The sequence below is a fragment of the Magnolia sinica genome, chromosome 19 (assembly GCF_029962835.1).
Source record: "Magnolia sinica isolate HGM2019 chromosome 19, MsV1, whole genome shotgun sequence".
NCBI classification, from domain to species: domain Eukaryota; kingdom Viridiplantae; phylum Streptophyta; class Magnoliopsida; order Magnoliales; family Magnoliaceae; genus Magnolia; species Magnolia sinica.
The window spans coordinates 2,471,991-2,497,358 of record NC_080591.1 but is presented as its reverse complement, the minus strand read 5'-3'; the positions used below and the strand labels follow the sequence as shown (position 1 = coordinate 2,497,358).

The 25,368-nt window shown below is 42.6% G+C and overlaps 1 protein-coding gene across 4 annotated transcripts in view; it reads left to right on the top strand.

The window, feature by feature from the left end:
* Positions 1–24,776, top strand: part of LOC131235643 (protein MICRORCHIDIA 6) — a 39,683-nt gene extending 14,907 nt beyond the window's left edge. For all 4 annotated transcript variants that reach the window (XM_058232908.1, XM_058232906.1, XM_058232909.1 and 1 more), the window contains 8 exons: positions 5,618–5,710; positions 5,991–6,042; positions 6,280–6,391; positions 6,668–6,981; positions 7,272–7,384; positions 12,683–12,762; positions 23,043–23,085; positions 24,157–24,776. In XM_058232908.1, coding sequence (XP_058088891.1) covers positions 5,618–5,710; positions 5,991–6,042; positions 6,280–6,391; positions 6,668–6,981; positions 7,272–7,384; positions 12,683–12,762; positions 23,043–23,085; positions 24,157–24,258 — 909 coding nt within the window. In that variant the 3' untranslated portion in view covers positions 24,259–24,776. The remainder of the gene's footprint in view (positions 1–5,617; positions 5,711–5,990; positions 6,043–6,279; positions 6,392–6,667; positions 6,982–7,271; positions 7,385–12,682; positions 12,763–23,042; positions 23,086–24,156) is intronic.
* Positions 24,777–25,368: the final 592 nt, after the last annotated feature.

Sequence of the window (25,368 nt, the reverse complement as noted above, 5' to 3'; positions counted from 1 at the left end):
TACTAGGGCAATGGTCTTGTCATGTCCGAAATGACCCGCGACCCCCCTCGAATGTAACTCCCAGACAAGAAAATCGCGAAGGGAGGTGCGTGGTATGCACAAGTGGTCACTCCTAAACAAATATCCGTCCAAAATCAAATACTCACTGTTAGCTCCTAACGGACTCTCTAATAAAGACGTATACACAACCCCAAAATCCGGACACTCAGAATACTCTTCTTTGATGCACTCAAGGCTCGTAACTTCAACGCTCATGGAGTTGAGTAATGCGACTCGACGACTCAACGTGTCGGCAGGCTTATTTTCTACACCGGCCTTGTGTTTAAGCACAAAAGTGTACTCTTGAAGGAATTGAACCCACTTAGCGTGCCTGGGGCTTAATTTCTTCTGAGAGTTCATGTATCTTAAGGCCTCGTGTTCTGAGAACAAGACGAATTCTTGCAGTAAAAGGTAATGTCGCCAATGGCGTAGTGATTGCACTACCGCGTAGAATTCCTTGTCATAAGTGAAATATCTTTGCTTCGCCTCGTTCAGTTTCTCACTAAAAAAGGTGACAGGGTGCCTTTCCTAGCTAAGTACTCCCATGCCGACTCCTGACGCGTTATATGCGACTTTAAAAGCTTTTGAAAAATCTGGAAGTCGCGTGACTGGAGCTTCGGTCATCTTGACCTTTGTCTCCTTGAAAGCCTTCGAGGCGGCCTTTGTCCATTGATACTCTCTCTTTTTTATGCAGTCCGTGATGGGAGCCATAATGGAACTGAAGCCTCGAATGAACCGCCTATAAAAAGTAGCTAAGCCATGAAAGCTGCACACCTCATGAATTTTGCGGGGTCTAGGCTAATTAACGATGGCCTTGACCTTCTCGGGATCCGCCGATATGCCCTCAGCTGACACAATAAAACCTAAGAAGATCAACTATTAGATAAGAACGCACACTTCTTTAGGTTGGCGTACAACTTCTCGGCCCTAAGGATCCCACAAACCCGCCTCAAATGGTTGAGGTGTTGCTCCTTAGTTATGCTATAAATCAAGATATCATCAAAGTATACGACCAGGAACTTCCCCATGAAGGGTCTCAACACTTGGGTAATCATACGCATGAAAGTGCTTGGGGCATTAGTTAACCCAAAAGGCACAACTAGCTACTCATATAGCCCATCTTTCGTTTTAAAGGCCGTCTTCCACTCATCACCAGGGCGTATACGGATTTGGTAATACCCACTTTTGAGGTCGATTTTTGACAAGATAGTAGCATTGGCCATCATATCTAGCATGTCATCAAGACGCGGTATGGGAAACCGATACTTGATTGTGATTTTGTTGATGGCCCTACTATCAACACATATCCTCTATGTGCCATCCTTCTTAGGTGTAAGAAGGGCGGGCATGGCACACAGACTCACGCTCTCTCGAATAAAACCCTTCTCTAGGAGTTCATCAATCTGCTCCTTCAACTCAGCGTGCTCCTTTGGGTTCATTCTGTAATGCGGGAGGTTTGGTAGAGTTGCTTCAGGGATTAAATCAATGGCATGCTGTATCCCTCATAGGGGGAAGCTCATTCGGTAAATCATCAGGAAAGACATCACGAAACTCATGTACTACCTGAATGGCCTCAGTGGGTAACTCTACGCCAGTCTCTGGTACACTCTCTCTAGCCACAAGGGCGTATATTATCGAGTCCGCCTCCGTCTCTCGCTCAAAGTCTTTGGCATTCAAAATATGAAGCGGTTTGGACTTGGACTTCGACTCTACTTCCTTTGCGCCGCTCGCACCACTCTGTGTGGTGAGCTCTTTTCCAGTTGTATTCTTGGATGGCAGAAGATTTAGCTTGACCTTCTTGCCCTTAAACCAAAATGTACACACATTTGAATGACCACATATGGTAACATCCCTGTCATAGAGCCATGGCCTACCTAGAATGATATGACCCACATCTATAGGAACAACATCACACTAAATTGTGTCTTTATAATATCTAAATTGAATAGGGATAGGATAACGGTGCGAGACTGGAATAGATGTTTCATCAACCCAGGAGACTATAGGGCTGAGGATGGGCTTCCAGCTTCAAGCCCAAACGACTCACAGTGCTAGTCGATGCCACGTTGGCACAACTACCACTATCCACGTTTATCTTACAACTCTTTTCCCCACATTTTGCATAAGTGTAGAAGATCGTGTTGCGGCGCCAGTCATCTGTGCTCTTGGCTTAAGGCAGGGCGCAACGCACAATTGCGAGGGTCACAGACTCGTGCTCCCTCTTCCTCATCACTAGGAGTTCTGACTGGCTCATATTCCTCCTCCTCACTATCACTCTCTGGGGGCATTACTTCTACCTGCCCATCAATAAGGAGTACTTTGGTGCCCTCTCTCGTGCCGCACTGGTGAGCAAAATGACCAAACCCCTGACACCTAAAACAGCTAGTGGCCCCACTTCCACGTGAACTAGACCCGACAATCTCTTTACCCTTATCATCCTTAGGTTTGGGCTGAACATTAGGGGAAGGTTTGTTTTGGAATCCCGTGTTAGGTCTAGCCCTAGAGGGGTTGGCCTTAGCACCGGATTCGCAAAAGTCAAACTGCCTTCCCACAGATGCTTTAAGGTATTGCTCGACATCTAACACTACTTGGTACAACTATTCGATAGTGTCTGTCTTTGGCGAGCAATTCTCCTAATGTCAGGACGGAGGCCCGTTTTAAAACGAGCAAGGGTGAGTATGGGGTCCTCATCAACCTCACAGCGGGTCAAGTACTCTTCGAATTTCTCAATATAGTCAGCAACACTCATGGAACCCTATTGAAGAGACTGCCACTCAATCAATCGCAGGCGATAAGAGAGGGAGGTACTTCTCTTTCAGCGTTTCTTTCATTTATCCCCAATGGACTATTGAAAGTTCCCTCGCTCTTTCTTTTTTTCGCTCAACCGTCGCCCAAAACCTCTTTGCTTTACCTACAAGCTTCATCTTGGCGAATCGGATTCGTCGAGCATTCGACGTATCATACCACTCAAAATAGTAGTCTATATCCGCCAACCAATCTAAAAAAGCTTTATAGTCTAAGTGGCCATCAAAAGTAGGGGCATCTACTCTGACTCCCTTGAGGAGTTGCGCATTTGGGTCATATTGGTCATGATGTCCCTCACGGGGTGGGTGCACAGGTGCGCGCCCATGACCAACTCCTTGGCCGCCTTCATTCCTTGGTCTAATCTCTTGATCACCTGCCTAAGAATGGACATCTTCCCCAATGGTGGGGTTTGCCCTGAGGGAGGCCTCTATTTGAGTAACGCGATCATTAAATTGGTTAAGGCGTTGATCTATGCGTTGTTCCAAGCGCTTAGATATAGACTCAACCTGCTGGGCTAACTTGGCCATTGATTCTTTTAGTTGCTCCATGTTTAGAGTAGGGTGTAAACCAAAACCGCGATCCGTACATGTGGGCATACACAGGCTAACTCAATCCTAAGGACCTGCTACGGCAACTATATGCATCTAAAAAAACTAAATGACCCTACGAGACTATATGAAGGAGACTACACACCATTACTAAAATTCAGCTACATATATCAGGGACTACGGTTTTCTAGCAGCTATATATGATGGATTGGATGCATGAAGGACTCAAATAAACTAAACCCTAAATATGTGGTGAATTCCCCTACAAGAACCCTAGGCTTTGATACCAAATTTGATGCAGGACGTGAATTTAAATATGATATGCAAGATTTCAGGCTCAGATCACACCAATTTAGAAACAATCACACAAATTCCACATCCCACATGAAAATCCAAACATTCAATTAAAGGGGAATCTATGCGGATCCAGGCCTACACAGGTTAGGGCTGAATCAATGAAAATTATGAACCAAACAATACTCAAAGTGAAATAGAAATCAACCACACATGCATAAGAATCAGTCCCTAATCCAAGGGATTCCCCAATCTCAATTCAAGGAACCCTAGGATGAGAAAATGGGCAAATCAATTAGGGATAATGTAATCTAAGGTCAGGATTTATGAAATTATGTATAAAAGAGAGGAAAATAGGAAGAAACTTGAACCCGAGACGGTCCTTGTGTGTGGACAGCGAGCCAAGTGCGGGCGCACGTGCGCCTGAGGCTGGCCACACGTGTGGTGGGGGACGGAATCCAGAAACAGATTCCTAGGCCTTGGTCGGCTAGGCTTGGGCTGCAAAACCCCCAAATCTGATGTCGATCCGAGCTCTGGTTTGGGTGTGGTGCTCTGCCGAAGTTTCAGCTTGCTTGCGGGCCGAAATCTGAAAATCTGCTGTAATGAAGAAATCTGATGCAATGAAAGGGACAAATTCGAAGTACGGATGGTGGGGGAAGATGGAAAAAAAAAAGATGATGAAGGATGGGGGTGAATCGGGATCGATGTGGCTTCGCACCACGGTAGTTAGCCCTTCGAAAAGGGAGGGCTTCACACCCACTTTTAAATTCTTCCACAACTCACGAAGAGAGCAGAAAAATAAAGCAGGAATTTTTTTTTTATTAACTTCAATGAATCAAAAGAACTATAAGGGGTGTCTATTTATAGGGAAAATCCTATACCTCAAAACTTGCACCATGTGCGCAACTTATTACTTGGTGATAAAGTAAATTAAAAGAAAAACCAAATAGAGGAATCTAAAGCGTTCACAATGTTCTAAATAATAACAATAAGCAAAACCTAAAATATGAAATCAATACGATGAGTGGGCCACGATCATGAGATCTCATGATGGGCTTTTCTTGACTATTGGGCCTACTTTTTTTGAACTAAAACTTGTCTTGTAACTAGGAGGCCCTTCCTGGACGTCGTCATCGAGCCAGATCGATGGTGGGGTCCTCCTTCTGCATATGTACGTGCGTAGGGGTGGTGGTGTGCAGGCGTGCGTGTGCACGATGTCCTCATCATATACGTGGTTCATCGCTTGGGCTACATTCATGGGCAATCGGGCAAAAAAAAAAAAAATCACTATATAAAGGAGGGATTATAAAGAATAAGGAATGTAGCACCTTCTTCAAGAATACAACAAAAACCCCTTGAATCTAAGCTTAAAAGAAAAAACCCTCAACCATTGCAATGCTAGCAGGTGAGCACTTTTCGTGCCTTGAGAAATGGTGCTTTTCTGTCAAATATTATTGTTTGTTTTAGGCGCTAATGGTCTATGTATTAGTTAATTTATTTTTGAGTTGGTTGATCATTAAACATTGCCCTGTTAAAAAAAAATCTATTGTGCTGATTTGAGCTTTGGAGCTTGAAATGCTGACCTTTTTACATATGCCATTTTGAAGAATCTGCATTTGAAAAATGATCCTCTTTCCCACTGAAAAACCTGACTATTAAAAGATGGAATCACGTTATAATCTCCACTCTCCAACAGTATGGGACACAATCGAGTTCATCATCATCATCATCATCATCATCTAAGCCTAATACCATCTGATGGGAATGGATATAACCCTTGATATGATTATATCATTTCTGTAGTCACTCATCAAAGTAATGATTGTCAACTGGTAGAAAAGGGAAAGTTGTACATTTTACTGGGTATACGTTCTTCCCCTGCTCCATGTTAGTTATTTTCACTGTATCGTTTGCTGGTCATCATTTTTCAGGTTGGGGTCATCACGACAATAGGGTTTCTAAAGGATGCCCCCCATGTTAGTGTCCATGGGTTCAATGTCTACCACAAGAACCGCCTTATCCTGGTAAGATTTCATCAACTCAAGATCCATCAACATTCACCATTGAAACTCAGGAACTGCTCCGTTGACCTTTCTTAGTTCCCAGTATGTGTTTTTGTTTATTTATTGCATATGGTAGTATGTATGCTACATGTTTTATCTGATTTCTTTGCTTTGTAACCATTCTCTTATTTACTGTCCTTAATATAATTATAATTCTTAGTTCTCAGTATGTGTTTTTGTTTATTTATTGCATATGGTAGTATGCATGCTACATATTTCGTCTGATTTCTTTGCTTTGCAGCCATTCTGGCGAGTTCTCAATCAAACCAACAGTAGGGGCAGAGGTGTTGTTGGTAAGCGGCTTTTGGAACATCATTTTCTATATGTATCATGGTGTGCCGTAAAGGCTGTTACGGGGCCGTAAAGGCCGTTACGTAAAGGTAACGGTGGCAACTGTTACACGTTACGGGGCCGTAACAGGTGTAATGGGAAAAAAGGACCCGTAACCGCTGTTAAACGTTGCATGAGTAGGTGTTTTTCTTTCCTGTGTTTTGCATTGATTTTTCCCCCCAATCTAACTGTTTCCTTAGGTGTATTGGAGGCGAATTTTATTGAGCCTACTCATGATAAACAAGATTTTGAGAAGACGACTCTTCTTCAAAAGCTTGAATCCCGCTTGAAGCATATGACATTAGAGTACTGGTAAACTCCTCACACATAGCAAATAAAACATTCCAAGGATCTCCGAAAAAAAAATGTTTAGATGACCTAGCCTATACCACCGTCTCATTTTACCATGCCATTTCACCATTTCAATATGAATATGTGTTAAGAATTATCAAGAACTATGGGTCCTGATGCATCTGGATGTGAAGTTATCTTTGTTCTTGTTCTTAAACACTCTTCCCATCAATAGCTTGGCTGCATTGATTCTCGGGCTGTTGTAGCTAATGCATTTATTTTTCTGAACTTCTCTAGGGATTTTCATTGTGGATTGATTGGGTATCATCAAGCCAAAAACCCCCTTTCAATATCTGTTCGTGCTCATCCTGGCCTACGGCCTGTTGTGGTGAACCCCAAATCCTCTGCTACCAGTATTTCAGGAGCAGCTTCTGCAGGTGGGGGTTTTCCAGATGCAGCAGGTCTTTCTCCCTCTCATCTTTCAGCCGTAAGGCCGGTGGTGACTGCATTAAGTGCCCCAGCTATTTTGAACTCACCCTCCATGGTTGATACTGTGGTGCACGCCAGAACAGGTCGATTGTTCTGCAACTACCAAGCTGGCACTCAGTTGGGTGAGTTGTTACTTACAGGAGTCTTAACTCATTGGGGTTCATTTTGATGTATTTCGAATCACATTTGGTTTGATGATTTCAGTGGAAACTGGGTGCCGTGGTGTGGAAAATCGAGCTTGCAATGTGTGGGCTTGGTTTTGTTTCTGTACTTTACCTGAAATCACGATCCTTTTCTTATCTCACCCGTGATTTGGATGTTATGCTATGTTTCTGTCTTGGTGGTGGGAATACCCAACTGATCTCTTTCCAAGTATACTAACATATCATCTACACATGGTTATGGTACACAGAATTTCCTGTAAAGAGGAAACGACAGAGCCGTATGGAGGAACTTGAAGTGGTGAAGAGGCAGGCAACAGATGGTGCAGATGCTACAATTAATGGGCATGATCTTGAGACAAAGGTGGGCACAATCATGAGAACCCCAATCTAAATTTCAGTTGGGCTGGCCATCTATGGTAGCCTGGTAATTCTGTAAGGCTATAATATCTGTTGTATGATATTATATGGCATGATATATAATATATGGAATGAGTTCTTTGGTTTTCAGTTTGCACAAGTGAATCCAATGGTGTTCTCCAAACTGTTGATATGATGGACCTCATTGTGGATGGCTCTTGCACCAACAATTCCCCACATTGGAAGATCCTATTTAGTTGTCCTTTTTTGGTTGAATGTTAGCATAGCTGTATTGTTTTCTTATTTGTCAATTTGTTGGCTGTCTATTGAAGGATATGGAATTTTCAATTTGGGGTATCTTTGGTGCATGGGCCATCTATAGTAGGGTTGGTTTGGAGATGGATCGTGAGCCCCATTTTTACAAACTGAAAACCTGAGTGATACTATGCAAACTTTTGCCTGAAGTATTGTATAACCACCTCTATGCACATTGCTTTTGGCTAGATATTCTTTTGTAATGTAATTAAAATGCTACAGGTATCAACAGCCTCCAATGTCATTGAGATTAGTGAAACTCCAAAATTTCTGCATTGGAGGCCTGTGGACACTAATTAAGGAAAGCTCATTTTATCATTGCTTTGCTCATATTTATTTATTTAATGAAACATTGTGGGAGAGAGTGAGCAAAGATTAAGGCATGAGACATGTTTCAGAAAATCAGTTTGGATTTATGCCAAGAAGGTCAACCACTGGGCTATTTTCCTACTTACATGGCTGGTGGCGAAATATAGGATGGGGTGGAAGAATCTCCACATGGTTTTCATTAGCTTAGAGAAAGAATATGGAGGTTCTCTAGAGACAATTTGGTTTGCACTGGGAAAGAAAGGAGTCTCAAGAGGATATATTGATGTGATCAAGGGTATGTATGAGGCAGTGGTAACAAATGTGAGGACTACTAGTGGAGAGACAAGTGAGTTTCTAATAAATGTAAGCATACTAGAGGTTTGCATTGAGAAAGAAAGGAGTCTCAAGAGGATATTGATGTGATCAAGGATATGTATGAGGGAGTGGTAACAAATGTGAGGACTACTAGTGGAGAGACAAGTGAGTTTCTGATAAATGTAAGCATACTAGAGGTATGCATTGAGCTTGTATCCTTTTGCATTGGTTATAGATGGGTTCATGAAGCATTTACAGGAAGAGGTCCGGGATGTATGTTGGTTGCGGATGGCATGGTTTTGATTAACAAGAGTAGGGAGGGGGTTAGATGACATAGTTTTGATTAACAAGAATATGGAGGGGGCAAGTGCAAAGTTAGAGCTGCAGATGCATGCTTTGGAATATGAAGGTTTTAAAATCAATCCTACAAAAATCAATTTTAGTAACAAGAATGAACAAGGAATTAATTAAGATTGTTGACTAAGAAGGACAATGACCATTTTCGGCATCTTGGGTGGATAATTCATGAGAGCGGAGAGATGAGAAGGATGTTGCTCACAGAATTAGAGCTGGGTGGATGAAGTGGTGATGTGCCTTTGGAGTTTTATGTGATTGCCAAATGTCAATCAAACTGAAGGGGATATTTTATAGGATTGCTATAAGACCAGCCATGTTTCGTGTGGTAGAATGTTGGGTAGTCAAGAACAACATGTTCATAGGACTAGCATAGTTGAAATGAGGATATCGATGGATGAGTGGCAAGACTAGGAAGGATAGAATTAAAAATGAATGCATTTGAGGGGATTATGGAGTAGCACAAACAGGGTAATAAGATGAGGGAAGGTAGACTTAGATAGTTTGGCCATGTGCAAAGTAAACCAAGAATTGCACCAATAAGAAGGACAAGGGGAGGGCCCAAATGGACGTGGGTAGAGGTAGTAAGAAAATATTTGTTTACCTGCAAATTAACTGAGGACATGGTCCTTGATAAAGTGGAATAGTGGAATGAGATTCTTGTAGCTGACCCCAGTTCGTTGGGTTAAGGTGTAGATGATGATGAGGGAAAGTAGACTTAGATGGTTTGGCCATGTGTAAAGGGAACCAAGAATTGCACCCGTTAGAAAAGCATGGGGAGGGCTCAAAAGTACATGGGTGGAGGTAGTAAGAAAAGATTTATTGACCTTAAAAGTTAACTGAAGATTATCCTTGATAGTGGAATGGTGGAACAAAGTTCACGTAGCCGACCCCATTTATTTAGTTGACTCCAGTTAGTTGGGATAAGGCGTAGATGATGATGAACTCTTTTAAGTATCCATTTATTGGCTTTGCTTGGGTAACTTTCTAGTGGGTGATCTGGATATTGGAATTACATTTATTGAAAGATTTTGATCATTCCTATTTATGTGGCTTTACAATAGGTTGGTGGAACAAAGATCAAGACAATAAAGGTGGATATGAAAAAATTAGTTCGGATCCTGCTGGGTGATCAATGGGTCTTTATCAGGGGTCAACAAAAAGTTCTTACCTTTTTGCACTTGTTATAGATGAATTAATCATTCTGTATGAAGTCCCTTGGTTATGTTGTTTGCATATGATGTCATATTGGGTGACGAGGGAGGGTGTTATGACGGAAGTATTTCGGATGCAACTTTAGAATGATTACAAAGGCGAGGTTTTAGTTAAAATTGGTGTGCAGGAGATTCCTTAAAGTGATGCGTTTCATTGCATCGACTCCATTATTCAAAAGGATGATGGATTCATGTTGATGCTTCCAATAGAATTGGAGAGGTGCCTTCAGAGTGTTCCGTGATTGCGACATGCCTATGAAACTTCCGACAATTTTTATAAGACAACTATTTGACTATGTTCTATATAGGTAAATTCGGTAAAGATTTGAGTGTTACAAAAATGAGGATGTTGAGGTCATCCGAAGCAACCAGGAGACATCTCAGGAAGAGAAAATATTAGTATTCCAAAAATGAGGATGTTGAGGTCATCCGAAGCAATCAAGAGACATCTTAATAAGAGAATAAAATGAAGGAAAGCATGTATGTTACGTGCAATGAAGATAGGGGAGCGCTTTGATGAGGAGTGGAACATTGATTAGGGTTGAAGAGTGTGACAAGAGGATAGGAGACCAAAAAGATTAGGATTGAGTTACTAAAATGCATACAAAACTAGTTCACTTACCATGAATAGGGCATTGGGTTTTCTTTCTTTATTTCTTTATTTCTTCCTTCTTCTTCTTCTTCTTCTTCTTTCCTTTTTTTTTTTTGTTTTGTTATGGCAAAAAGAGATTTCTGAAGCCAAACCCAAATAGTTGGGCAAAAAGAGATTTGTGAAGCTAAACCCAAATAGTTAGGTGATGCAGGACAATTAACTTGTTGCTTTAAAAGCTCGAACTGTTAGAGTATGGTGAATTAATCCCTTTATCTCATAGCCCAGGCCCCACATCTCATGGGTTAGGACCTCAGCAGAACCCCCCTCATGGGCTCGTGGGTCCCAAATTGCATGGGCCGCCCACCTCGAGTGTGTCCCTGCATCCCACGGGCTACCCCACTTGAGCCCGGTGTGAAATGCCCCTGCATTAATCACCTCCAGTGAGGTGTCTCGAACACGAGACCTCCCCCGTAAGCCCCAAATCACATGGGTCACCCACCCCGAGTGTCCCTGCATCCCATGGGCTACCCCACTTGAGCCCGGTGTGAAAATGCCCTTGCATTATTGGGCAAAAAGACATTTGTGAAGCCAAACCCAAATAGTTGGGAAAAGGCTATGAGCTGATGAATCGAATATGGTTCAATTGGTTATGTTATATGAGGGGACGCATATCTGCTCATGTACTTTTAGAACTGTTTGAAGTAATGAATCTTGTCTTTAACCTTTACTTGCATTAATCACCTCCAGTGAGGAGTCTCGAACACGAGACCTCCCCCGTGGGCCCCAAATCACATGGGTCACCCACCCCGAGTGTGTCCCTGCATCCCACGGGCTACCCCACTCGAGCCCGGTGTGAAAATGCCCCTGCATTATTGGGCAAAAAGAGATTTGTGAAGCCAAACCCAAATAGTTGGGAAAAGGCTATGAGCTGATGAATCGAATATGGTTCAATTGGTTGTGTCATATGAGGGGACGCATATCTGCTCATGCACTTTTAGAACTATTTGAAGTAATGAATCTTGTCTTTAACCTTTACTTGCATTAATCACCTGCATTAATCACCTTCAATGAGGAGTCTCGAACACGAGACCTCCCCGTGGGCCCCAAATTACATGGGTCACCCACCCCGAGTGTGTCCCTGCATCTCATGGGCTACCCCACTCGAGCCCAGTGTGAAAATGCCCCTGCATTATTGGGCAAAAAGAGATTTGTGAAGCCAAACCCAAATAGTTGGGAAAAGTAATGCAGGGGCATTTTCACATTGGGCTCGAGTGGGGTCGCTTGTTGGATGCAAGGGCACACTCGGGGTGGGTGACCCATGCGATTTGGGGCCCACGGGGGAGGTCTCGTGTTCGAGACTCCTTACCAGGGGTGATTAATGCGCATTTCACACCGGGCTCGAGTGGGGTAGCCCGTGGGATGCGGGGACACTCGGGGTGGGCGGCCCATGTGATTTGGGGCCCACGAAGGGGGTTCGGCCGAGGTCCTAACCCATGCGATGTGGGGCTCGGGCTATGAGATAAAGGGATTAATTTGCCATACTCTAACAGTTCGAGCTTTTAGAGCAAGTGGTTAATTGTCCTGCATCAAATTGGTATCAGAGCGGGAGGTCTCGTGTTCGAGACTCCTCACCGGGGGTGATTAATGCAGGGGCATTTTCACACTGGGCTCGAGTGGGGTTGCTTGTTGGATGCAGGGGCACACTCGGGGTGGGTGACCCATGCGATTTGGGGCCCACGGGGGAGGTCTCGTGTTCAAGACTCCCTACCAGGGGTGATTAATGCGCATTTCACACCGGGCTCGAGTGGGGTAGCCTGTGGGATGCGGGGACACACTCGGGGTGGGCGGCCCATGTGATTTGTGGCCCACGAAGGGGGTTCGATCGAGGTCCTAACCCATGCGATGTGGGGCCTGGGTTATGAGATAAAGGAATTAATTCGCCATACTCTAACAGTTCGAGCTTTTAGAGCAAGTGGTTAATTGTCCTGCATCAAAAAGGCTATGAGTTGATGAATCGAATATGGTTCAATTGGTTGTGTCATATGAGGGGACGCATATCTGCTCATTCACTTTTAGAACTGTTTGAAGTAATGAATCTTGTCTTTAACCTTTACTATCAGAACTAGTGCAAAAATAATCCTAGTATATTTTTGTAAGTTGGAGGTATTGTTGTCATTGATTCTAGTTTTGTTTTGCTGGGCAGGTTGGCAATAATGCTGAGGATGTTCTTCAAAATCCAGAGACTCAAGAATTAATAGAAGAAAATGAGAAGCTTCGTGCACAGTGAGTATATATCCTATAAGTTCTAATATTCATTGCAGTTTTACTTTTGCTCCCCTTGGGATGTCATGTTCAAATGTTAAAAAACAGATAATCTTTATGGTTTTAATTGGTTTTCTAGATTTTTCCTTTAAAATAAAAAGTATTTGTTAACTTTGGCAAATCTTTGTCAAGATAAATGGTGTGACTCGACACCTAGTGAAGGATACTTCTTGTGATGCTCTTGTGTCAGAGAAAAGAGTATTATGTCATGTGTGTCATTGGCAAGGTTTTCGGTGATGCTTAATAGTTCTCTGTTTGGGTATTGACATCGACCAGGGGTTTGCGGCTAGGAGATCCCCTCTCCCCATTCCTTTTCCTTATTGTTTTAGAAGCCCTAAGCCAACTGCTAGTTGATGGGCAATCTGTGGACCTGTTTTGGGGTTTCTAGGTTCCCAATTATCCTCAAAACATCACCATTTGCAATTTGCTAATGACATGCTGGTTCTCTGTGATGCTTCCGAGTCTATGGTTGACAATTTGGGTAAAATTATCTGGATGTTTGAATTGGTGTCTAGTCTTAAGGTCAATTTGGCCCAAAACTGAAGTTTTGGGTGTTAATCTGTTGGATTCAAATCTGGGTCGGTTTGCGTCTCTTCTTGGGTGTAAGGTTGGGTCCTTTCCCTCAACTTATTTGGGTCTCCCCTTGTGCATAGGTAAGCCTGCATCTCACCTATGTGATATTGTTATTGAAAGAATGGAAAGGAAGTTAGATCCTTGGAAAAGCAAACTCATCTCACTAGGTAGGAGGACTAACCTCATCAAAGCGTTGCTTTCGAGCCTTCCGATGTGTTATATGTATCTATTCTGATGCCCGAAGTCAGTTCTTAATAGAATTAATAAGTTCAGAATAGACTTTTTGTGGAGTGGAGGGTCGGACTTGGGCAAATTCCATTTGCTAAAATGGGATGGTGTCTATCTTCTTTTTTCAGCTGGTAGGGCTGCTATTAAAAGATTAGATGAAGTCAATTAAGCCTTGTTAGGCAAATGGGCTAGGAGATTCGGTCAGGAAGAAGGCAACTTTTGTAGGTCCATCATATATGATAGAAACTTTTTAGTTTTTTTTTTTTTTTTTAATTTTTTTTACTTTATTTCTTTATTTTAATTTTAATTTTAATTTTTTTTTAATTTTTTTGGGAATCTCTAGATTTTTTTTTTAATGAAAATATCGTGAAATATGATACCCCTATGGGTATTTCTGATCAGATCTACCTAGCTTATTTATTTATTTATTTATTTATTTTTTAAAGGTAATTGAGAAAATATATTAAGAGGAAAAAAGAACAATACAAAGAGGACTGCTAAGCTAGCAGCCAAAGGGCGAAACTAGGAACCTAAAAAAGTAAGATCATAATCTTTAAGACACAAAACATTGGACACCCATTCTACAATTAACTTTTTTGCAGAGGACCCCACTGTTTTTGCTGTAGCGGTAGAGTCGTTGAAGCATCTTTCGTTCCGCTCCTTCCATACCGCCCACCATATAGCGATGATCGCCATTCTCCAAATTTTAGATTTCACTTTACACCAAGCTTTGGCCCCTGCCAAACTGCTAGTAAGGACGCTGCAGAATTAGGGACGGAACCAGCAATATTGAAACGAGACCAAAAATCCCACAAAATTAGAGAAATATAGGGACAATGAACCAAGAGATGGTCAACAGTCTCCTCACTGTGCACACAGCAGCGGCAAATATTAACAATCTGCATTCCACGCTTCTTGAGATTGTCAATCGTAAGGATCCGGTTCATAGTAGCAAGCCAACCGAAACAGATAAACTTGGGAGGGGCGGCATATTTCCATATGAAGGGGACTATCTGCTGAGAAGATGGAGACGTAGAAGCAAGAATAGAGTATAAAGATTTCACCGAAAAGTTGCCTGATCTGTGGCCATTCCAATGCAAATTATCAAGAGAAGAAGGATCCAGAGTGACTGTAGATAGATCTAATAGCAGTTCCACATACTCGTCCACTTCCCAATCGCGCAGATTTCTAATGCAATTGATTTCCCATGTCCCACTGGCTCCTGATTGGGAGAAGTTGCTAGCAATGACACTATTTTTATTGGCGGCAATACGATAAACACCCGGAAATCTACCGCTGAGGGTAGATTCACCCAGCCATTGGTCTTCCCAAAACCTGATTCTCATACCGTTACCCAAGACAAATCCTATATTGGATAACAGAGATGATTTTTGACGGAGAATGCCTTTCCAGACGAAGGAAGCCCTATAGGAAGAAGTGTCGCTAGTCCACCAACCACCGGGAGATGACCCATATTTCCTTTTAACGATGATGTTCCACAGAGCATCGGTTTCCTTTCCCAGACGCCAGATCCATTTACCCAAAAGAGACAAATTCATATGCTTTAGATTTCTAATATTAGCTCCCCCATTCCTGAAGTGAGTACACACTTTCGTCCAGTCCATTAGATGGAATTTCTTGTGGTTTTCTTTTCCATTCCATAAGAACTCCCTTCTGAGTGCATCGATACGATTCAAGACAGAGGTCGGACATCTATAGAGAGACATGTAAAAGAGGGAGGTTGGACAGCGCTGCTTTGATTAGAGTGATTCTTCCTCCGGTCAATAAATAACGGCATTGCCAAGTAGCAAGTTTTTTTTTGAATTTTGGTAATAATAGTATCCCACGGGGAGCCCAACAAATGTCAAGGAAACGAAGCTTGAGAGCAGCCCATGATATCTGCAAAGACTTCTAATTCGTGATCCGACAAGTGAACTCCATAAAGTTTAGATTTGGCCATATTGATTTTCAGCCCCGAAACCGCCTTAAAACATCTTAAAGTCGTATGAAGATTATTTATCGAAACCTCATCTGCCTCAATCATAATCAGGGTATCATCAGCAAACTGTATGTGAGATAGGCGAGACATATCTTCAGTTATGAAAATTTCCTCTAAACAAACCAGCACTCTAACCTCTAAGGATCATTTGAGATAAAGCCTCTCCAATGAGAATGAATAAAAGAGGGGATAGAGGGTCACCTTGGTGTAATCCTCTCGATCCAGAAAAGAAACCTTTAGGAGAGCCATTTAGCAGGATAGAATAATGCGATGACTCCACGCACGATTTGATCCATCTTTGCCATCTATCACCAAATCCCATTCGAAGCAGCATGTATTGGAGAAATTCCTAGTCAACATGATCATATGCTTTTTCAATGTCGAGTTTATAAAAGATGGTCTTCCTTCTAGCTTTGTGAGATGTGTGCAGACACTCATTGGCTATTAGCGCTCCATCGATAATCTGATGCCCTTTTACGAACACGTTTTGGTTTTTGGAGATGAGTCTCCCTATAACTGTAGCAAGCCTAGAAGAGAGAATTCATGCCAGAATTTTGTAGGGGCCTCCAATGAGGCTGATCGGCCTAAAATTTGAAAACGAGGAGGCTCCTGATACTTTAGGGATCAAGGAAATGAATGAGGCTCCTAGACTTTTAGAGAGCTTCCCCCTCGCATGAAACTCACGGAGGAATTCCATGATATCTGCTTGGATCATATCCCAAAATGCCTGAAAGAAAGACATCGTGAAACCGTCTGGACTTGGGGATTTATCCCCCGACATGTCAAACACTACTGCTTTAGCTTCTTCCACAGAGAAGGGGGCTTCCAGAGAATCAGTCTCCACCCTTTGAATCACAGAGAAAGCAATTCCATCAAGCCTCGGACGGGACCACCCTTCAGAAGAGAGAATGGAACGAAAATGATGAATCGCATGCTGCGCAATCAGATCTTTCTCTTCAACCTGACAACCATCAATCGTGATGGATCGGATTGCTTTTTTGCAAGCTTTGATATTAGCAATATTGTGGAAAAATTTGGTGTTCCTGTCGCCTTCTTTGAGCCACTTCACTCGAGATTTAATCTTCCAGTTAATTTCATCCTCCATGGCACGGGCAGATAAAGATTGGATGATTTGAATCCGCCTATTCAGAATTTCAGACGGGATGTCGTCGTTAGAAACTCCCGCATCAATTCGTTGAAGTTCAGGCAAAAGAGAATCAGTTTCCTTCTCCCTTTTATTGAGTTCTTGCGCCTTCCAGTCCTTTATTTTATCCTTGAGAAGTCTGAGCTTACACGACAGTCTATGACCTGCGTAGCCAGCCACCTGAAAAGAGCTCCACCATTCCACCACTTTTTCCTGAAAGCCTTCAACTTTGAGCCAGGCTGGATTAAATTTGAAAGGGATAGGGCCCCAGTTAACTTCCTCCATAGAAAGCAAAATCGGGCAGTGATCAGAAGTTGTCTTGGGGAGGGCCAGCTGATGAATCGAGGGGAAGGCCTCCAGCCACTCAGTCGAGAGAAGAAACCTATCCAGTCTGGATTGAATCGAAGATTTGCGACAATTGGACCATGTGTAAGAGGCGCCTGTCATCGGGAGATCAACTAACTCCTAATCTTGGATCCAGGCAGAGAAACTTTGCATGACAGAGGAAATGCTCCTACGTCGTGAGCATTCATCTGGGAATCGAATAACATTGAAATCACCGACAATACAACAAGGACCTGGATAAAACTGTCTGGACGAGGTCAGTTCATCCCAGAAGGAAGACCTGAGAGAGTCATCATTAGGGCCATAAACGGTAATTATAGAACAAGAGAAAAGAGAAGACTTATCTTGAAGCATGACGGACACGGAGAAATTTCTGATCAAAGAGGAGAGCAAAGCCCCTCTTGAGGGTTTCTAGGTGACTAAAATACCACCCGATGACCCGACCACATCCAAAGTGATATAATTAACATCATTAGCGTTCCAAATCGAAGACATCAACCTGTCGGAGAAGTGGGGAACTTTGGTTTCTTGGAGACAAACGATCTCCGGATCCTTACTTCTGATGGATTCCCTAATCAATCGCCTTTTTTGCTTGGAACCCAACCCCTGAATATTCCAAGAGATTATATTCGTTTGGAAACAGTGCTGCCCCGGGTTTCCTTATGACCACGCCTACCCGCCAAAGGAGAAATGGTGTTGGATTCCGGTTGAAGGCGGAGCAATTCTCTGTTGGAGGACCTTAGAGTTGGATTAGGAGGAGTTCTGGATGGAGGAAGGGGCCTGCCACGGTTTTCAATAAACTGGAAAAGACTCGTATAGTCTTCTGGCCTATTCCCAAAAGATAAGCCAAGGGATCTTCCTACGTGCCCTACCGCATCACGGATCCATTTCTTATTCTGGATTTCTTCAAATGTCCTCTCTAGTCTTGCCTTCACCATATTGCTCAGGGCGAAGATTTTGAGGAGGGATCAAAGAGGAGTTATCGTCATGCTGTTGCGATAGACATTGAGGGCACACCTGCAGAGGTTTGGCATCTAGCACTTCACTGGAGTCAATCTCATGGAAGAGGGTAATAGGACCCGTATCTGCCCAGTCAGAGGTGTCGACGGGTGGATCAGGGGGAAGGCAGGACTGGAAGGCAGGCTTACCGAGACCAGGCTTTCTGGATCAGTTCCCACTGATGAAGCGTCTCCCCATTTTGCAGGATGGACTCTAATGGGAGAACCCGGCAGATTAGGAAAGGCGGGAAGGGGCAGAAGAGGTAGGGAAGGATTGGCGGGGATTGAATCGACAATAGTAAGGGGGCCCCACCTGTCTCCCGATAAATTGAATCGGATCGAACCCAGACCTGGGTCTGAAGACCCGTAAAAGATTTGCTGAGGAGGCCTTTGATCAGGAGGGCGGTTGGACACGTGGACCGTTTTGATGGGAGCTACAGGCATGTCCATTGGCGCGTGGGAGGACTCAGAAGGCACGCCACCCTCTTTAACTGAAGGGAGCGAGCGAGATACACGTGGCCTTTCCGGAGAAGACCGAAGCGGAGAATATCTCTCCGTACGGGATTTGGATGCAGAGAACGAACCACGTGTCAGGCTCTCCGAATATCTCATTTCCGTGGCAGCGAAGCAACCACTGTCATTTGACGCAGGAGGCACGGGATCTACGGAGAGATAGCCACGCGTCTCCGTTGGGCTGCTACTGAGAGGACGTTGATAACTAGCTTTATGATTTCCCGCCTCGCTTTCGCCGGTAGTCCGCGATGCACTGGAGGAAGTACACCATCTTCTATTCTCGTCTCTACCATTGAAGTTGAAAGCGCTGAATCTTTGAGACTCCATATTTCTCCCCACCGACCTTGGGGGTTACCCAGGATTTCCTGTTGGATTGGAAGGAGAATAGTGCGATTATCTACCTTCACCTTCACCGCAGCAGGAAGGGGAGATCCTTTCTTCCTCCTTATCCTAGCCCTGATGATCCCTACTTCAATACCCAACTTCGTTTTGGAATCCAGTTCCAAAAGAAAACCAAAGGGTGAAGTAGCCGCCATCAGAAATTCGTCGAACCAACATTCCAGGGGAACATCCCAGATGAGGACCCAAATATTTTCTTTGCTGAAGATGGAGAATTCTTCTCATAACATTATTTTGACCACCGGACTCGTAGAAGGCAACGGAGTTTCTGTAGAAAATTTATCTAGGAAGAGGCTCACACCAGTCCTCACCCAGAGAGAGCGTAATCCTAGCGGTTTAAAATCGGACAGTCCTAATTTAACCCCAGTAAAATGAAAAATCCATTCTCTGACCGAAGCAATGGAGGCTCCCTCCTTCGTGATAAGAACAATAGATTTGGCGAGATCGGCCCTATTTTTTTCAAAAATATTCTTATCGACATTGATAAATGGTTGAGAAACCTCATCGGAATCTCCAAGAGGAGATGGAGAATTCTAATCAGACACCCTTTCCGTCGTCTCCTTATCGGGAACCGAGTGACTTGGAGAATGGGATGGAGCGCCATGCATCAGGGCTTCTTTAAACGACTGAGCTGCGATTTTCTGGACTGCAATAGGACTGTATACCTTAGCGGGATTGTGGGATAGGGCTGCAGGATTAACGGGATTTTTGGATGGGGTGCGCTTAAGAGTGCCCTGTTTAAGCGATAGAGATTCTGGCCCATATCGCGCTCTCTGTACTAGAATCTTCTTCCCTCCAAAGCTCATACCATGAATCATCTGAACGGCTCTCGCCAACTCTTCCTCACTTCCCATACGGATGAGGCCAAAACCTCGATAGTCCCCACTCTCTCTATCGCGAGGCATTATCACATCCATTACAGCTCCCGCCCGGCCAAAAATCTTCTCAAGATTGAGAGGATACCATCCGTGGGGATAGCCTTTGACAAATAGGGTTGGGTAAGAGGAATTCTTACTGAGGAACCCATTAGCCCGAGCTCTCTGATTTCTTCTTGACTGAACTCTAATCCATTCACCTTTGTCTTGCTGACGGACAGAGATGTTGTCTTCCACAGCTAATGCTTTGCCTTTCTCTTCTGCTGAAACCTTCTTCATTGCAAATTTCAGATTTTTGATTGATTAAATCTCTTCTTCAACAGTAGAGAGATGGCGCTGCCGCATTCCGATTCTAATGGCCCTGTTGGTATTCTGTATATTGGCTACCATGAGCGTTGGATCTCCCTATTTCTGTAGAGGCCATCTATGATGATAAATATGGCTACTGGAAAAGCCTACATGGACAGCAGAAGATCTACACTGGTTTTTTTCCCCTTAAACGGCATCTCTCTGCGTACATTACAAGATGAAAAGTACATCACGCATCTCTTCAACAGCAAGCTGTTTCTACCGAGTCAACTGTTTCTATGCATCGCAATCAGCTTTCAATCAGCTTTCAATCTCCAAACACGAATTTCTTCTCTGCATAGTATCTCTTCTCACTCTCTTCCTTCTTCTCATTGCGTTTCTACATGAAAAGTAGATCTACACTAGCTTTGATCGGGGTTTTTCAACAGTATGGCCATATCGATCATAATCAGTATATAGATGGTCTGCACCATGACCGCAACCAACACTGCGACCACGGCCACGGCCACAGCCAGCATCCCGACCTCCTCATACAGTAGCTTTACCTCTTCCAGTATTATCATAGTTTCTAAATCTTGCCACAAGAGTGGATTTCTCAACCACAGCTAGTCCCATAGTTGCACGACACCTCTCATCTTGTAAGAGCAAAGCATACACACTATTTAAGAAAGGTAGAGCAGGCGACCCAAGAATTTGGTTCAAATTCTACCCGCTAATAATTCAAATATCCTTTTCTTCAGGAAAGATAATTCTTGCCACAAATTGTGCATCTTAGCATAATAAGCATAAGCTGATCGCTCCCCATGTCTCAAATTTCCAATGTCTTGATAAATATTGTAAATCTGAGCTGTATTATTATGATAAGCATACAATTCATGAGCAGTCAACCACATCTCATGGGCCCAAGATAATAGAAAAAGTCCACCAACTTTTGGTTTCATAGAATTTAGAAGCCAGGACATGACAAGTTATTTGATTTCCAATATTCATAAGAAGGATCTGACATAGGGAGCCATATTATTATGATAAGCATACAATTCATGAGCAGTCAACCACATCTCACAGGCCCGAGATAATAGAAAAAGTCCTTCACCAACTTTTGGTTTCATAGAATTTAGAAGCCATGACATGACAAGTTACTTGATTTCCAATATTCATAAGAAGGATATGACATAGGGAGGTTCTGGAATACCGCCATTTATATTTTCCCAAATTCTGTTTTTCTCTAATAAAACTTCTCAACTACTTTCAACTATTGAAGATAATTTCTGTACTTAATCTTATGGGTTGTAATCTGCAACCCATGATTTTCAGAATGAATGATCAACTGTTCCATCTTAGAGTTGATTGAATTAACTGTCTCAGACCTTGATGAAGAGGCCATATTTAAACCAAACAATATTAATCAAACTGAATCTCGAAAAATGAACCTCAAATCACTATTCATGAAGAACCAAAGAAGTGAGAGGAGATTTTATGGCTGGATTGTAAAAAGATAACAAATTTGAATTTTAAGGATTACCATACGTAGATTCCAGTAAATTTGGTAGACCAAAAAATCTGTTCAAACTAACAAATCTGTCCAAACAACAGTCGTCACCGAGCCCTTATCATTGCAAACAGATTTCACTAAAGCTGAAGAAAAAAATGGCTCAAAAAGTCTGATGAACATAAATTTCCAGCAAAAACACAACCACTGCAAAACAGTTTTGAGAAAACTGGAAGGAAATCACTCCAGAACCTTGATTGAAATAGAATATCTGGCAACACCTTCCACCGGATCTCCAAAATAACTTCAGCCGCAAGTCTCCCCCTCACGAATCTTATCAAATCAGTGAGTAAAAATCCATGACTCTCAAACTGAGAGAAAATATATAAAAAAGATAAAAAGATGTAAAGAAGAGAAGGAAAGAGAGAGAGAGGAAAGGATCAAGAATGGAAGAGAGACTGGAGATTGAAAGACCAGATAAACCCTAGGAACTATCTATGCTCTGATACCATGTCAGAGAAAATAATTTTTGGAAGAGAAAAAGGTATCTAGGGTTTCACGTTTGACCATCTTTATTTATAATATACCAAGACGTCCAAATTATATAAAATACCCTTAAACACGGGGCAAAACAGGAAAAATAAAGAGCAAAAAGTAAAACAGAAACAAAAGGTGCAGAGGCCCACACCCAAGCCCAGGGGCTCACGGCCCATATATACTTCAACACTATGCTCAGAAGCTTGTTGATAGTCTGCAAAGCTCACATGCCCTTCTATACATTGCCAATGTGCAGACTTGGCATGTGCAGGACACTGAAGCCTTGCATCACGTCAGCCCTGCTGTGTAGAAACGGCATCAGCAAAGCCTCATCCCAAGTAATTGGAGTGTGTGTAGAGATGTGGCCCAAAAATTGGTCAGTCCACTCACCAAACAGATCACATATGCATGTGGAAAGTGGACCAGTGGGAACTTTATTGAGCATCTATTGTTTCCATGGATATACTGGCTGATCTGATCATCTAGATGGTGGGGTCCACCTGATGCATGTCAGATGTTCCACATGAGTGCTAGGTTGGCATGTGTGTCCATGCAGAAGTGTAAGTTGGCTTTGCGGAGATCTTTTGATCGCTCTAGAAACTTTATGGAAGCGTAGAAAGGGAATCATTAACTTGGTAACTTTTCCAGACTTGTTCGGTTTGAGTCAAGTTCTGAGTCGACTTGGACGAGTCAGGTACAATCATGAGAAAATTGATGTGGAATGAATAATCATTAGTATCTTTTATGTTTTTCATAATTAGTGGAGTGAAGAAAGCAGTTAGCCTTTTGACCATTAGAATTCTTCATTGCTAATCTTGCATCTGTTTTTCAGGTGTGTTGAGTATGAGAAGATTGAGGAAGAGCTTCAGTTCAAGGTAATGTCTCCACATAGCAAAGTATTCATATCAAATTATCAATTGTATGTCTATGAAGTATGCTTTCAATTGAGTTGCATTCAATTGCATTTCTTGATGTTTTCCTTTTCTAAAGCAATCTGAAACTGTCATCTTTTCCTTTTCCTTTTTCTTCGTTCTTTCTTTTTTTTTTTTTTTCAAAATTTTGTAAAAAAAGAAAGAAAAGAAAGTGTTGTCTGATCCAGCTTTTTCTAGATCCGTCTTTGCTAAATTGTAGTTTTGTTCGACAAAGGATAATCTTCTCGCTTTCTCAGCGAGTTGATCCTCTCCTTTTGTGTTCTTTTTTCTTATAAATATAATTATTGTTACCTCTCAAAAAATAAAATAAAATAAAAATTCTACATTGTAAAATGGTGTTTTCCATTTTAGGTGTTTGTTTGTGTTTTCCTTCATATAGTATTCCCATTCACCTTGTCCGAGCCGACTCGGACTTGGCCAGACTGACCTGGTTTGACACCACAAGTCACCTAGCTGATTTGATTAACTCCTTATCTCGGATGAGTTGGGCCAATTCAACCTGATTCAAGTGTCCCAACTTGACTCGAGACCGTATGAGTTGGTCCAAGTCATCTACATCTTTTAACTATGTTATTCAATATAATTTGAGCTGGTAGAGTGTAATGGAAAGGTTTGCTAATACCTCATGCCAGTCTCATGGGATTTTGTATGGCAAACTGGGACACATCGGGGTATCGGAGCCAGGGCAACTTAATATGTTGGCCACGCATGCACAAAAACAAAATGACGGCTAGAAAAACTTGATGATCCATATTTTCAATGGACAGCTGCCTGATTTTTGGGTGATGAGATTTACAGTGAGGGGCCCACATGATGCATTGGTTGGATGTCCCACATGCCCTGCCCTGTAAGAGCCTATGAACCCACAATAGAAAAAGATCCAATGCATAAATTTTCGATGCATAACTTTTCAAACATTGGAACCTACAGATTTTAATTACTTGTGCTAGGTCTGAAATCGGAACTTCTAAAACATTACTTTCTGTTTTTTCTTTTTTAAATTTCACTCGCTAGGTGCAAAAGCTTAAAATCGAGCTTGAGGAGGTTAATCACGAGTATGAGATGCTGTTGAAGGAATCTCAGTCGGTAGAAGCGATAAAGGTGGAGAAAATGTAAATGGGTATTTTTCATTCTTGTATGATCTTTCCCTTTTTTCTGCATTTTCTTTGTAGCACTCTGGGGTTGTTGTCTATAGCTATTGTAACATAAGAGGGGAGATAGGTGATAGAGTGATAATACCCATGAAGGGTATCTAGAGATTGGTCTTTTGATCTTTCAGTCTTGCTTAGGCCTGACAATGGACCAGGCCTGGATGTTGCTAACTAATTTTTTAATGGGCCTGCCTGACCTGGCTGAAGCAGTTCAAAATCCGGGCCTAAGATAACCCTAGCCCATTGTCAACCCTAGGTTTGCTCCCCCTTGTTTTTGTTTTCCTTTTTCTTTTCTTTTTCTCGCGTGTGTATGTGTGTGTAAAGGGAATGTATGTAAGTTTTGTTCATTGAGGAAAAGAGAGGAAGCCCTCATGGGGGTCCCATCTACTATGCCATGTAAGTTTCTTCATTGAGGAAAGTGAGGAGGCCCTGTGGCCCCATTTCCTGTGCTATTATTCCACAGTAAATTGCTATTTCGTCATCTATACTTTCTCATCCTATTTCAAGTATTTATAGTGTGTGATTTGTTCAAGAAATCTTCATATTTTGGGGAATCAAGAACGAGAAAAGAGTGCCATGTGTTGGCTCAGATAGATCAAAGCCGTCATCTGTGTGGGTCCTACCACGAACGTGCCCCCGACTGAAAAATTTATGCCGACCCCAGCAAAACAGAAAAATGTTTGTGATTAATTCGGTCTTGATAGTAAAACTTTGGTTATAAGTTGGTCAAGTTGCCTCATTAATCCAAGTGTGGCATCTTGCACGGTTGCTCGATTTCTTAACAGTGGTTCAGGTCGAGCACAAGGGATTGGCTGCTTAGGTCAGTCTTACCTTTATGTTAATATGAAATCCAACCTGACGATGGTCTAAAACTCAGCTCCATTACTGATTCAGGTGGACCACACAATCAGAAACTTGAAAAATGTTTCCCTTGAGTTTGGCCTACCTTGATCACGGATGTGCTTATTATTTTTGGGTTGGCACCTAAAATTTGGTGTGGTGTCTGATTGGAGTGGATTTCATTTGGTCACCAGGATAGGTTCCATAACAATCATGGGTGGAGGTCTCTCCTAAC